This window comes from Lactuca sativa, chromosome 9 (genome assembly GCF_002870075.4).
Source record: "Lactuca sativa cultivar Salinas chromosome 9, Lsat_Salinas_v11, whole genome shotgun sequence".
Lineage (NCBI taxonomy): Eukaryota > Viridiplantae > Streptophyta > Magnoliopsida > Asterales > Asteraceae > Lactuca > Lactuca sativa.
Window position 1 is genome coordinate 187,384,940 of NC_056631.2, and position 16,138 is coordinate 187,401,077.

At 35.2% G+C, this 16,138-nt stretch overlaps 1 protein-coding gene across 1 annotated transcript; it reads left to right on the plus strand.

Annotated features, from left to right (window-relative positions):
• The first annotated feature begins 6,361 nt into the window (after positions 1 to 6,361).
• On the plus strand, positions 6,362 to 8,472 carry LOC111889798 (uncharacterized). Its single transcript, XM_023885949.3, has 3 exons — positions 6,362 to 6,570; positions 7,208 to 7,808; positions 8,238 to 8,472. Exons 2-3 carry the CDS (start codon positions 7,248 to 7,250, stop codon positions 8,373 to 8,375), a joined length of 699 nt encoding a protein of 232 aa, XP_023741717.1. The 5' UTR covers positions 6,362 to 6,570; positions 7,208 to 7,247; the 3' UTR covers positions 8,376 to 8,472.
• The last annotated feature ends 7,666 nt before the right edge of the window (positions 8,473 to 16,138 follow it).

The window sequence follows — 16,138 nt, forward strand, 5'->3', positions numbered from 1 at the left end:
AGAATTGAATTGATAAGCAACTTCATTTTAGGAATGAATTATGCATTCCTGAGAACAAGTCAATAGCTTGGTTAGAAAGTTGATACTTGATGATGTTTCAATGCACACATTTTACAGGCTTACCCGGTATCAGGTCACGTCACATAAGGATATTTTAAAATAGGAAACGATAGTTCATTCTCATAATGTACAAAAAAAAAAAAAAAGTCAGGTAACCTTTTAAAACAAAAACGACAAGTTTAATGGGCTAATATGATATTTGCCCTTCAATAACAACAAAAAATGTTCATTATTCTGGATATTATGTGCAATCTCAACAGTTTCTTCAATTTCAAAGCTAAAAATGACATGGGGTCTAGGGGTGTGCAAGCGATGTGGGCCTCCAATCGAAAATTTCGTTTAATATTGATTATATGACAAAAATAATAATACATTAGTTAAGGTACAATTACATGCTATTAATCTATTTAGATATCAATATAAAATACATTACATATGTACGACACTAAAGGTTCGAATCTCACCTCAATTTTTAAATCTATATTTGAGGTTTAGGGCCAAATTAAGTGTACCACAAGGAAACACACATTAACATTACAGATTCATGTTTTAGTGGAACACTATCAGGATTTGAATATTGTGGCTACAACAAAAGTCAAAATCAATAGAGAATAACACTCACACATGCTATCATACTCATAATTCACATTTAACTGGGAGTTCAATTGACAATTACAATTGAAAAAATTGGAACGGTGAACCTATGTAATTGAACAAATAATATAAATAAGTTAGTATAATATTTAGTTTGATTGATATAAGGTATGTAGAGTTTGTCTACATGCATTAATTATGTTAACTTTATTAATAATATGTAATGTTAATTTAGTAACATTGATTTTTTAAAAAGGATGTCTCTAACTAGAAAATTTGAATCATATTTTTCTAAATGTAAAAAAATTAAATAAATAATTTGCATGGTATAAGAGAAGTTGTCAATAGATTTATTATCAAACAAGTAGTATTTGATTGTAATGATGAATTAGTTCAAGTGGAGCAAAATGTATTCGGAGATAATACTATCACTTTTTATAACATTCAATCGAATAAGGAAGAACATAGAGAATCGGTAACAGTGAATGTGGATGAAGTTAATGAAGTTGTGGAAGAATCTAAAGAAGAATAACTTGGATTGTGATTGCAAGAAAATATCTCTTATGTAGATGAAAACATACAATTCGAATGATAATTGTGACGACAAAGAAGATATTATAGTAAACATCTATGATCCTACTTGATACTACACGGAGAGATGTAGCCGTGGAAAATAGTCCTATAAAAGATATGTTAATAGGCAAAGGTAGAAGAATCATTATAGAGACTAACTTGTGTACTCTAAGGATCCTGATAAACTATTTTGTATTTTGTTTCCGCTGCCTTAATAATAAAACACAAGTAAGTAATCTAGCACATGAGGGAATAAAACGATTATGAACATCTTACTCATAGTTTGAAGATGTGTGGATGTAGTGTATGCATTATATGTATTTTTTTTGGAAAGTTGCTTATAGTAGTTTCGGTTTATTTCTAATGAGTGAATATTAGTATAATATGATCATATGGGGAATTTATCGATATTTGTTACCAATTTTAAGTTTTGAATTTTTTTATGGGGCCTCAACTTGATTTCCATATAAAGCCTAGTGTCAGTGCGATGAAATTTAAACTAACTTCCCAAAACACATATATTTGATTAAATAACAAAGTAAAAAAAAATATATCTCAATTCAAAAAAAGATGTCAGTTTTTACAATCATACTAAGCTCACAACAAAACATGCTCATAAGGAGATTTGTACAAAATTGAAGCTTATAGACTTGAACCCCATTTTTTCTTTGACAAACACATGACCAAATTTGAAGTTTTATCTAAAAACAGGATCATCGTTAATATGTACGACTAACGAGAATAACATGAATGTTATGATGTTTTACCTAACTCGAGATGAGCATATGTGATGATGATGTACTATGAGATTTTTTGTAACCTGTAATACCTGATTGAACGAAATTTTTAAACCCAACTGCATAAATTTATTGGGTGTGGGCAACATGTTATTACATGTTATCATACCCAAAATGTCCACCCCATCATCATAATCATATTTTAGGTGTTATAACACCCAACGTAGAAATGAATAATACCAAATAACATGTGATAACACCTACCATTTTCTATTTATTTTTTATTTTTTTTGATGTTTTTAATTTGTTTTATTATTTTTAGTGTATGTCAAAATATTATTAAAAAAGCATATAAGTTAATAAAACATAACTAAATTAAATACTTAATTAAACATACCTTTTAAAAAATAAAAATGACATTACAATGGAAAAAAAAACATTAACCGAAAACATATGATAGTCCTAATAATTTTAAAAACATAAAACGATACACTCTTTGCCTAAATATTCCGCTCGATCTTCGCCTTCATTTTTTGGAGCACTTCCACCCGTCTCGGTGGCATATTCTCTTTGTTAGTTTGAAGAATTGTCAAATTCTTCGTCATGCGATCTTCCTCTGCTTCTCGAAGAAGAAACTCCAGATGCTCACGTTGCAACTCATATCTTTTAAGCGCGATTTCGTTGTGGGGGTCAAATTTCCGCTTGCTCTTGAAGTCTGCTTTCGATTTCCTCTGCATGTCGTTGAGCCCACCTTGCTTTGTCGCGACATATCGGTCGTCGAGGCGGGGAGATCTCTTCGATGTCGTTGAAGTTGTCCGGTAGCTCATCCGTGTCCGCATTGAGGTCGATGTTTGTGCACGCGTCTGAAATGTCAACCAAACGTGAGCCGCGAGACCTCTTGGATTATTGTTTCGAAAATGTGTCCGTTTTATTCCATTTTGGGTCGTCCTTAACATTCTCCCAAATATTTTCGTGCTTGAAACTGTGACCCGTCTCGACATGATATTCGTCATTCGCCATTCTATAAACATCAAAATCGTTCGCACCACTTTGCTTGTGCGAGGAAAGTTTGTTATAGTTGGAATTGAACTTGATGCACTTCTTGCTTATTTGAGTCCACTTGCTACTCAACATATCGTGATTTCGATAATTTTCATCCTTCTTCAAAATGGTCCGAAATTTCCCGATCACTGCTTCCCAAAAAATGACTTTTCTCATATTGTTTCCCTGAGTTGGATTTTTTGATGTTCCACACCACGACACCGCCAACACGTATGTTTCCTCCGCAATCCACCATTTTGGAGGTTCTTCTTCCGATTGCTCCACCACGAACACTTTCTCTTTCCTTTTTTCTCTCCCTTTGTTGGCTGTTTTTTTTCTGGCTCCTCCCCTTGCGTCTCGGGTACCGTTTCTTACGTGGGTGGTCGTTGTGTGGTATTTTTGTAACGACCCAATTTTCACGTCCAAAAATTTCGTTATAAAACATACATGAAAGCATTAATAGTTAAAACATTGTTTGATTAAACCATTTCACATTGAAAACCAAATTGAAAACCACAACATTCGATCAATCAAATATCAGAGTATCAATCCCAGAATAAACTCGTAACTACGGAAACAAGAGAGTGTGTGTGTGTGTGTGACATGTTGCTACCGCGCCGACTCCTTTCCCCTAGCTGAGGAGGTACCTGAAACCAAAACTGAAAACCGTAAGCACGAAGCTTAGTGAGTTCCCCCACTGTACCACATACCATATAATCTCATAACATACATATACTGTCAGGCATATCTGGGTGCCCGACCTACCCCTTCGGCCCTCTCGACCGGGTATTTCCTAGCATATCTGGGTGCTGGCCTCCCCTTCGGTCCTCTCGACCGGATGCTGGGGAATTATTCCTCCCCTCCACTACTACCACATAACATGTATCACAATATCAGAATCTATCTAACATGGTTGGGTATGACTACCCCTTCGGCCCTAACGACCGGATACCTCGGGGACTATCTCCCCCTACTGTCACTAGCACGTAACATCATATCATGCTAGCACATAAACATAACACGAGTAGTAGTAATCCCTAGAGGAATATCACGGAGACAATCATCTAGATACAACTCCTACTGGTGGGCCGGCATTGTGGCCGTAGACCCACCGCTACTGGAAGGTAACTCACCTCGAAGCAGCTGCTGATCTGATCGGGAACTGACTGTCTACTGCTGCTGCTGCTCCGGAAATCCTCCGGCTACAATTCCCACAACATACTCAATCAAACACTGCTAACTGTCCTTTGGGTAAAATGACCATTTTACCCCTGATCATGCCCTAAGTCAAAGTCAGAGTCAACTTTCAGTTGACCCGAATCGCCGAGTTTGCTTTCCAACTCGCCGAGTCCCTACCCAAATGATTGTCCTGAATCCCGTTTCTACTCGTCGAGTTAGGCGACGACTCGACGAGTTCTCCTTCTAAACTGATATTCAAGTCCTTCATCCTACTCGTCGAGTTGTATGAACAACCCGTCGAGTTGTATGAACAACCCGTCGAGTTCATCTTCATCCGATGAACACTTATGCTAAGACTCGCCGAGTTGTATGAACAGCTCGCCGAGTTCATCTTCATCCGAAGAACACTTATGCTGCGACTCGCCGAGTTGTATGAACAACTTGCCGAGTCTGTTCTTGATCTAAGGAGATTGCCTTGAACTCGCCGAGTCAGGGCATTGACTCGTCGAGTTCCTCCATAGATGAGTTCAGCTTCCGACTCACTGAGTCACACCCCGTGACTCACTGCTCACTCGACACTATGAAAAGGGGACAAACTCGGAGACTCGCGAACCGACTCACCGAGACAGATGAACGACTCGCCGAGTCGTTACCATGCAATTACTATATGGTCGATTCTGCTTGAATCCAGCTCATGCCATACATAGATCTGGGCTCCTAGGGCCTGGTTATCACGTAAAGTTTCCAACTTTACGTGTAAATAGACCACCATGAGGGTTTTAAGGTCCAAAATGCACCAAAAGGGGTAGATCTAGGGCTTTCATGCAATATGGTTCCAAAAAGACAGTAGATCTGAGCTCCTGGAGCTCAACCATGCCTAGATCTAAAGGTCAATCAGCTTATTACAAACCCTCAAACATACACAATCTTGAAAATGGCTTAAAGAGGACTTTAATGAAGCTATAAGGGACAATAAGCTTAAAAACAAAGGGGAAACGAGCTATACCTCAGGGGAAACGTTGGAATGACACAGAGATGCTTGGCCTCCTTCTCCTCTTCTTGATTCACTCTTCTTTCTCCTCAAAAACTTCAAGAACACCACAAAAACACTTCAAACTCACAAGGAAGCAAGGCCAGAGAGAGATACAGGGCTCTGAGGGTGAATGAGGGCGAGATTGGGGCGGAAAGAGAGTTTAAATATGGTGCAAACCCCTGAAACTTAGGGTTTCATCCAACAGCGGTGACTCGTCGAGTCCGGAATATGGACTCGCCGAGTCACCAACTTAAAAGTGTCCCGGGTCCCGTATCTACTCGGCGAGTCGGACCTATGACTCGCCGAGTCCAAGGCTAAAAGAAGAGAAATACTCAAATAAGATTTACGTACCAGGAACCAGGTGCTACAATTTTGTTGCATTGTAGCGAATGTATTGAAAATATTTTGTGGAAGGGTTGTAGGGAATTGTGGTAGGGATGAGGCGAGATTGAAAAAGTTGTCGAAAATTGGAAGTTGCAGTGTGCCTTGAGTATTGAGGATGTTCGCGTACAACTCATATTGTACACAACCAAGAGGAGGAGATGTATTTGTGTTTGGAGGAGTGTTGGGGTTTTGATCCATATTGTGTTGTGTGTAAAAAATTATTTGAGAAATGATATGTAAAAAATAAAGTGAGAAATGGTATGTAAAAAATGAAGTGAAAATGTATATATATGGTGAGTAAAAATTGAAAAAATAGCTTTTTTTTAAACATTTCGACCGTTCTTCAAAGGTCCATTTTTGATCGTTACCAAAAAATCGACGACATACATTGTGTTTCTTCCCGTTGCCATGATAACACACGATAACATAACGCCAAAAAAGGGGACCGGAGGTGGTGTTCCTCGTTATAATGTGTTATAACGGCATTATTACGAGGTCACATCGGAATAACGTTCTCCGGCATTGCCCATACCAACTCATCTACTAAAGAAAAATAAAGATAGGATGATCATGATCTCACCTAGGACTCTATATTTTCATTTGTCAGATCAAAATTGTAAGATATTGAAATTTAAATCGGAATCTTAAAGCTCATCAAGATAAGCAAATTACCAAAATTCGTATTATGTTTGTAAGCTCATTGTTTATTAATTGGATTATTAAGAAGTCAATAAAATTCACCAATTTATAGACTCCGGCCATCTACAAGTTCAAAATCGGCCGAAAAAAGGCGTCATCAACACTTGGGGGTATTCCACTTCTTACAAAGTTACAATCGATCGATTTTACACATCAAATTTGCTATCACCGAATTTAGCGAAGTAGTTTGCTTCAATTTAGTTAAAACCCTTTCACTGTATGTTTCCCCTCTATTCTAATCAACCTAACACTCAGCCATGGCGTCTTCTGGTAAATTTCTCTCAATAATTTCATATGTTTCGAATAGTTCACATTTCATTCTTCCTATTTTTCCGGCTTTATATATATATATATGAATGTATGAATGTGATGAAATTAGGTTACGGCGTCTTCTGGTAAATTTCTCTCAATAATTTCATATGTTTCGAATAGTTCACATTTCATTCTTCCTATTTTTCCGGCTTTATATATATATATATGAATGTATGAATGTGATGAAATTAGGTTACGGCGTCTTCTGGTAAATTTCTCTCAATAATTTCATATGTTTCGAATAGTTCACATTTCATTCTTCCTATTTTTCCGGCTTTATATATATATATATATATATATATATATATATATATATATATATATATATATATATATATATATATATATATATATATATATATATATATATATATATATATATATATATATGAATGTATGAATGTGATGAAATTAGGTTACGGCGTAATGCGAAAACCGGGTGAATTCTTTGATTTAGGTCAAAACTATCGATTTTATGTTATTAAACACAAGGCATCACCAATTTTCCAGAATTCACGTTCTTCTTAGCGAGACGAATAATTTGAGTTTGAAAGTCAAAACTGCTCTTACTTACAGATTGATGTTCTATGTGTAGCTTGTGTTAGATCGTAGTAGATGAGATCAAAGGCGTTTTTATGATGGATTTCACAGAAAAGGAACTATGTGTGCTATGTGAGAGAGGCGGGAAGCTTTTGGTCTGCAACGACAATGGCTGCCCTATATCTGTTCATGAAGATTGCATGGGTTGCAGCCCTCGATTCAATGAAACTGGCAACTTCTGTTGTCCTTACTGTGTTTACAGACGACTGACTACAGAAACATGTCAATTGAGAGATAAAGCCATGTTAGCAAAGAAAGCTTTGTCATCTTTCTTAGGTGAAAATGTCGCTCAAAACCAATCTAAATCTTTCTCTTCACCATGTGAAAGTAAACATGAAACCTCTGTATCTGAGGAAACTGATCGGATTCCTAACAGGAATGGAGAATTTTCTGGTGTTTGTGATGGTAGTACATGTAGGATTATGGTTGTTTATGATGGTGATGCATGTAAAGAACAGGGGATGAATGCTAAAAGGGTTCCAGTTGAGGATGAAGCAGGGAGTTCTGAGAAGAAAACTACTGCATTCAATGGAAAACCACCATTGTTGAAAGGAAAGCGTAAAAGATGGAGTGAAGAAGAAGAAGATATGCTTAAGGTATGCTGTAAAACTTTTGTAAACAGGAAATCTTTTTGATAAAAGGTGCAATGATTAGCATAGGAATCTTTGTGCGATTTGTGTGGAATTGGAATTCAGTTCAAACTTCTATAAGAAAAAACTTGTTGCCTTTTCATTTGGTTCCAATATCTTGCTCATGAAAGCTCACCAATTCCATTCCATTAGAATTTAAAGTAAATTACAGTTTTGGTCCCTTAGTATAGTTAATTTTTTGCAATTTTGGTCCTAAAAAGTTTTCTTTTTCATTTGTGGTGTTAATTTTAGGTTATTGTGAAGTTTTGGTCTATGTTCCAAGTAAAATAACTTTTCTTGGTTCCCAACCATAACTGGTTTTTGAAATTTTGGTCAAATATGAGCAAACTAGAAAAGTCAAATATGCTGATGCTGCTTTAATTGTAAACGTTGCAGGAAGGAGTTCAAAAGTTCTCAGCTACAGCCAACAAAAACTTCCCTTGGAAGAAAGTTTTGGAATTTGGTCGTCATGTTTTTCATACATCACGGACACCTTCTGACTTGAAGGATAAGTGGAGGAATATTTCTAAATAGAGATCAACAAATTCACACTTTTGTTTTTGTTGTTTTTTTTTCAAAAACAATCTATGAACCAAATGCCCATCTTAATGCCTCTTTAGGTTTTTCCATACAGGTGGAAATTGGTAGTCTTGTTGCAAGTATATATATATATATATATACATATATATATATATATATATATATATATATATATATATATATATATATATATATATATATATATATATATATATATATATATATATATATATATATGAGGGCGGTAAAATTGTAATCTTAACTTAATTAATTTTGGTAATTAAATAGGGTAAAATCAAATCCCTTTAATTGAGACAAATGCCCATCTAACCCAAATTAGTTTAATACTTTATAATTATGCGTTGCAATGATGTGTAAATTAGATTTTAGCAGAAATTACACGAATGGTCCCTATGGTTTAGGGTAATTTGTGTGTTTGGTCCCTAACTTATTTTTTAACTCGCAAGGTTCCTAAAGTTTTTTTTTGTTACACGTTTGGTCCCTGTCTTACCTAAAAACATTATTTTGCCCTTAAGTTTTTAATTTATTTAATGACAAAATTGCAAAAATGGTCCTTGTGGTATGCATTTTTTTGGGATTTTAGTCCAAACCATGACTTTTTTGGATTCGTGGTCCTTTTGGACTAGTTTGTATGTAAAAATGGTCCCTTGGTAAACTGAAATGACTTTTATGCCCCTTATGTATTTATTTTTGATTTTTTTTTTCATTTTTTTAAATTTAGTATATATATTTATCTATTTTAAAAATTAATAAATAAAGAGAGGACCTCTCTCTCTCTCTCTCTCTCTCTCTCTCTCTCTCTTATTGAACCACCACCAGAGGTGGAAACCGGCCGCCGGAAAAGTGCAGCAACCCTCCACAACCCTCCTCCACCTCTTTCTCTTGTCAAATAATAACCCCAACACCCTCTTCTACATGGATACTTTCTCCTTCGCTCCGAAAGCTGCCAAAGTTGAAGAACGAGCCACAAAGGGCTTGTCGGAGACACCAACTGCCACCTTTACCCCGTCTCTTTCTTTCGTCGAGTAAGCACCTCCGATGCCCCACTAGAATCGTTTGCCATTACACCCTTCACTCCACTCCTATTTGTTGTCGGCAACAAGGACTCGACTCCTCCTCCTTCTTGTCGAACGAAACAGCCCAAGCACCACCTGAGAATCGCCGCTCCTTCAGCCATTTCCGTTCGTGATTTTCGTCGGATTAGAAAAACAGCCAAGGGAAGCCGCTGCTTCTTTTCCTTCGCGAATCGTGGCCAGAGATCGACGTCCACCCCTCCTCACGATTTCATCAGCCACTCCGGTGCCATCGTTGCTGCTGATTTGTTTCCTCTTCCCCCGATCAGATGAAGACTGACACCCTTTTGATTGTTCGTGTGTGTGTCAGTGCAAACCTGTGAATTGATTTCCATGTGAACATCTGAATTGATTTCCAAAAACGAAACGAAAAATAGATCCCGCCCAAAAATATGAACCCATGTGAATCATTTTCCAAATTTTATGTGTTGAAGAACTTGTGTATTTTCAAGAACAAGAAAAACGATTGTGTGTGTTCTGGAGAGAGAGAGAGAGAGAGAGAGAGAGAGAGAGAGAGAGAGAGAGAGAGAGAGAGAGAGAGAGAGAGAGAGAGAGAGAGAGAGAGAGAGAGAGAGAGAGAGAGAGAGAGAGAGAGAATGGGGTGTGGGCCCCATTTTATTAGCAATAAAACATTAAATTAAATAGAAAAAAATAAAAATATATATTAAGAGGACAATTTAGTCATTTCAATTTTCGGAGGGACCATTTTTACATACAAACTAGTCCAAAAGGACCACGAATCCAAAAAAGTTGTGGTTTGGACTAAAACCCCCAAAAAATGCATACCACAGGGACCATTTTTGTAATTTTGTCTTATTTAAATAAACACACCTCCAACTCCACCCCATCACCTTACATTACATACCCCACCATTTTTTTCTTTTTAAATAATAATCTTTTTAGTTAAGGCAGGGATCAAACACGTAACAAAAATAAAAAGTAGGGACCAAATGCGTAACAAAAATAAATAATAAGGACCTTACAAGTTAAAAAAATAAATTAGGGACCAAATAAACAAATTACTTTAAACCATAGGGACCATTCGTGTAATTTACTGTAGATTTTAACGGTGGTTGATTAAAGTGAAATATTTAAATATATTGTTTTCTTTTGTTCGGGGTTGTGGAAGATGTCTTTTAGCAAAAAATAGATAGTGAAAGCATTATGTATTTGATCGGGTGCATCTTTTCTTTCTTTCTTATTTTCCTCTTTTCATTGTATATTATGATACATGTATTTTCATAGCTGACACATACTTATTGTTTTTTTTAAATACAATATGGTTAGATAACAAATAACAAACCATTTTATAACTCTGCATATTTTTTTTAACATATAATTGAATGCTACTTGATATCATTTATGTTGTTATTTGGTTGCAGGCTACTAATTAATACATGAAATATAATTAAAGAATTAACAAATGATATCAACCTACAGTTGGAGTTTTATTACTATCTTTTAAGGCAATTGGTTGATTTGTATTTTGTTAATTAAAGCATTTCATATATTCAAGACAAAACTTCAAAAATGGTCCATGTGGTTTCCAGAAATATCAAGTTTAATCCCTAAGTTCAAAAAACCTCATAGATAGTCCCCGTGGTTTCAAAACTTTTAACATTTGGTCCTTCCGGCTCACTCTGTTACCATTTAGCCGTTAAGTAAGGGGTATTTTTGTCATTTCACTACACAGGGACTATTTTTGAAGATTTGCCTTATTTAAAAAAAAGAAAAATATATAATTATTTAATATTAATGGGTCCCACCTCTCTCTCTCTCTCTCTCTCTCTCTCTTACACAAACGCACACACATACACACACAGGACCATAGTCCTTCCTTTTGAGAAACTTCACATCTCAACATTTACTCCTCTGCTACTTCTCTAGTTCTCTCATCTCTCATCTCTCTCTCTCTCTCTCTCTCTCTCTCTCTATATATATATATATATATATATATATATATATATATATATATATATATATATATATATATATATATATCTGCGTGCGTGTGTGTGAAGGTTTTACGTATTGATCCACATAAAAAGGTCGTGTTTATAAAAAAGGTGTTACAAGTCTGAAAAAGGAGGAGAAGCGGTGGAGGCAGGTATCGCCACCGTGAAACTGTTATGTCTCCGGTGATGGAGAAGCCGAAGGAGGAGAGTATGAGATCCGAATGCAGATCTGATGTGATTAAGAGCTATAACAACTGTAAGAGTTACAAGTCTGACAAGCTTTTAGAGTTGCTGAGGATGTCGGAGTTGTATGAGGAGGAGGAGGAAGAAGCGGCGAAGAAGAAGGTGGAAGTGTTGGAGGAGTTAAAGCGGGTAGTAAAGGGGTTACAGTGCGACAGAGATTTCAACTGTGAAGAGCTTAAGCCTAACCCAATTATTTACAAAATAGAAGCATTTATGCATTTCTCTTATTAACAAAAGCTTGTTTGTTAATCTCCTCAATTTCATACCTTCATCCCTGCATATTCCCCTGTTATCTGCTGGATTTCATATACTAAGGTATGGATGAATCATTTTGCATTCATTCATTATAAATTATCAACCGAGCTACGCACATTGCCCTATTCCACCAGCTTTTCCTTTGTTATATCCAACTTCATTCCACACCACTATTATACTTGACACTAAACCAGTCTATAATGTTGATCTGGGAATTATAACCATTATACTTAGGAAAGGAGAAAAGAACGACCATAGAGTTCATCACCTATCGAATTTGTATTCATAATAAAAAGGGCCCATGGAAATCTGTTTCAGATCAAATAAAAGAATGGAATCCGGCGGCGATTTAAAGAAAGGGGTGGAAGAATGGTGATGGTAGTAGGAAGTAGGAACGGTGGAGAGAGAGAGAGATGTGGGACCCATTAATATTAAATAATTATATATATATATATTTTAAATAAGGCAAATCTTTAAAAATAGTCTCTGGGTAGTGAAATGACAAAAATACCCCTTACTTAACGGTGAAATGCTAACGGAGTGAGCCGGAAGGACCAAATGTTAAAAGTGTTGAAACCACAGGGACTATCTATGAGGTTTTTTGAACTTAGGGATTAAACTTGATATTTCTGGAAACCATAGGGACCATTTTTGAAGTTTTGTCTATATTAAACTAGAAAGGTTACCCCCGCTACGTGGGGGCCAAAAGTTTTCAATGTTGTTTCCGAATCGATAAATATGACAGACGTAGAAAGTGAAAGAATGAAAAGCCCGGGCTTTGCCCCGGACCGTTTTTTTTCATGTTTTTACGAAAAAATGTAAAAGTTTTGACTGCAAGGATCAGAAGTGTCAAAACGGATAGAGAATTAAAGATGTAGGAATTAACAAATTTTTAGAAAAGGAATCAAAGTTGTCAAACCATTAAAGTTTTGTGGCAAAACTTTAAATATTAAAAGATTTCTAAAAACTGTAAAAATATTGATTGCAAGGATCAAAATTGTTAAAATAAGTAAAAAATAAGGAGCAAAGTGTAAGGACCAATTTTACCAAAAAAAATGGTAAGTTTACTATTCCTTTTATTGAGAGCTTTAATATATATATATATATATATATATATATATATATATATATATATATATATATATATATATATATATATATATATAAAATAATTGTGTTTTGTTTGTTATTTAATTTTACATATGGTGTTTTACGTGTTTTTCTTTTACTTGATTATTTGTTTGATCCAATACACTCAGCTTGATATTCTTTTATTTTTCTCATACCTACAAATTAATTGCATTCATTCATAATTATATACATTCTGCAATGATCAAGTGCATTTTGGAAATTGATGCTTGAATAATAGACCGTATAATTTAAAGTGATTCTTAGCAACAATATTCTATCAAAACATATTAGTATTTTTGTTAAATTTTGATACTTTTTATTTCTAATTCTTAGTTTTATTATTTAAGAATAAATGTTAGACAAAATTGCAAGAATGGTCCCTGTGGTATGTCCAAAATTGCTACTTTGGGCCAAACAGGTTTTGACTAGCGTTCTTGGTCCAAAGGTTTTCATTTTGTTGCAAGTTTGGTCTAATTTGTTTAAAAAGTATTTAAAATGACAAATTTGCCCTTTGGTACTTTCTTTTTCTATTTTTTATTTATTTAAATGTTTTTCTAATTAAAAAAGAAAAATACAAAAGACTCTCTCTCTCTCTCTCTCTCTCTCTCTCAGAGTAATTTTCACATAGAAAAAATACCACCACAACCACCACCGGCCAGAGTTATAAACGTCACCATGACCACCGATCAGTACCACCACCGCCTTTAGTCACACCGTCGATCTAGGTTACATCTCGCGACCACCGCTAAAGAATCAGAAAGGCGTCGTCATCTTCCTCAACAAACACATTTCACGTCACCTTCTTAGGCGACCATCTTCTTCAACAAACCCATATTCGTCAATAAACCCCTCGATTCCCACGACGATCTGATGGTGTTGCAGATCTATAAAGAGGGAGGCCACGAGGCGACGACGATTTCAAGATGAATAGAGCATAAGAACGGCGATACTGAGGAACATGGCCACACCATTGTTCGACAAAAGTGAGCTTACCGGATCTGAAGTTCGACGAATAGATGAAACGTCGGAGATGGGAAGAAACGAAGGTGGCGGCCATCCCCCTCAATTTCCAGTCGCAAAACGCCCCATATGAAAACCCTAGCCGCCGCCATCACAAACCCTAAGCTGTTATAAAGTCGTTTGGGAGGGAGGACGATAGATCGTTAGCGTTGCCGGAGAAGGACCAAGATGAAGTGGTGGCGCTAGGGTTTGCTATAACAGGCAGCTCCGACGATTGATTTTCTGCTCCAACGAAGGTCTCTGACAGTGGGTTTTCATCACCAACGAAGGTTTCGTCTTTTTTGGTGGTGTTGGTGGCGTTCATCTTTTCTGGTGGTGACGGTGGCGTTCATCTTTTCCGGCGATGGTGTTCATGCTTTCCGGTGAGGGTGAGGGTTGGGGGAAGGAGTGAGGGTGGTGGCGTTCTCTTAACTGGAGAGAGAGAGAGAGAGAGAGAGAGAGAGAGAGAGAGATTCATTTATTTATGTTTTTTTAGTTAGAAAATATTTAAATAACAAAAAGAAAAGCAAAAAACAAATAGAAAAGGGCAAATCCGTCATTTTAAGATTTTTAAAGCTGTTTTCGACCAAAACCTCAACAAAATGAAAACTTTTGGACCATTGGTGCTAGTCCAAACCCGTTTGGCCCAAAGTGGCAATTTTGGACATACCACAGGGACCATTCTTGCAATTTTATCTAAATGTTATTATTTAAACATTATTAGTTGTATTCTTTCAGAATTAATGCAATTTTTGTCTATAGCTGTATTCTTTAAGAATAAATGTAATTTTTAATAATTATTTATCGTATTTTTAATCATTATTGGTCGTATTATTTTTTTCATATAAATTGCTATTCTTGATTCTTATAACAAATATTCTTTCACAAAGAAAAAGATTTCATATTTATAAATGTATTACGTCAAAATATTCTTTCATAAAAATATTTATAAACATATTAGGTTAGATAGTTAGTTAGAATACAATAATTATTCTGTCAGAAATATATATATATCCTGACATTCTTATGGATAATTATTCTTATAGAATGTCATTCTGACAGAATAAAATCAGATATAATTAAAAATTACGTTAGAATTAAAATTGAATTAATTAATAATCAGAATTTTTAAATCAAGAGAATTAATTGTCTTTAAAAATATAAAATTTTCTTTTTTTAAATTTATCTCAGTTGACTAAAATGCCCTTAGTGAAATTAGATGATATTTTTTAATTATTTTTAATTCAATAATATTCATTGATCACTTTCTTAAAATAACTAAAATGATTGGTCAATAATCAACCATACATCCACATAATAGATAGTTAAAATACAATAACCTAGCCATATATATATATATATATATATATATATATATATATATATATATATATATATATATATATATATATATATATATATAAAAGTTTAGGTTATTTTGTTTTTACTAACTATTGTGTGTTATAATGCACAGATCTGAACCAACGGATGAAATTAATCAATGGATATAATTTGAGGGTGTATGTTATTACAAAGAGATAACATGTACCATATAATCACACAAATTTTAGCAAAATGGTATTTTGGACAATTAACTACATTTATAAAAAGAAATTTTCGGATTTTTAGGGATGATTAATTCTCATAATTTTAAAAATCTGATTTTTTTTAATTAATTCAATCTTAATTCTAACGTAGTTTGTATACATAACCGATTTTATTCTGTCAGATTTTTTTTTTGTTAGAATGATGTTCTTTCAGAATTTTATTCTATTAGAATATTTTTGAATAATAACAACATTGTGTTATATGTATGTTATGTGTTGTATAGACCGGACCGGAGAGTCCAACGATATAGACCGGACTAGAGGGTCCAACGAGCTATGACCGGACAGGAGGGTCCAATGAGCTACGGGACTGGAGGGTCCCGTTCAGACACTTCGATCGGAGGGTCGTACTATAACCTCGAGTGGCGTATGTGTTGTATGTGGTATTTGGGGGAACTCACTAAGCTTCGTGCTTATTGTGTTATGTGTTATGTGTTTCAGGTTTTATCAGGATCGCGGGACGGCACTGGCTT

What these genes read in the sequence shown, in the direction of transcription:
- LOC111889798 (XM_023885949.3), top strand. Translation starts at nt 7,248, where the DNA reads ATGATGGATTTCACAGAAAAGGAACTATGTGTGCTATGTGAGAGAGGC. An exon ending in AAGAAGAAGATATGCTTAAG is followed by an intron (nt 7,809 to 8,237) that starts GTATGCTGTAAA and finishes TAAACGTTGCAG; the next exon opens with GAAGGAGTTCAAAAGTTCTC.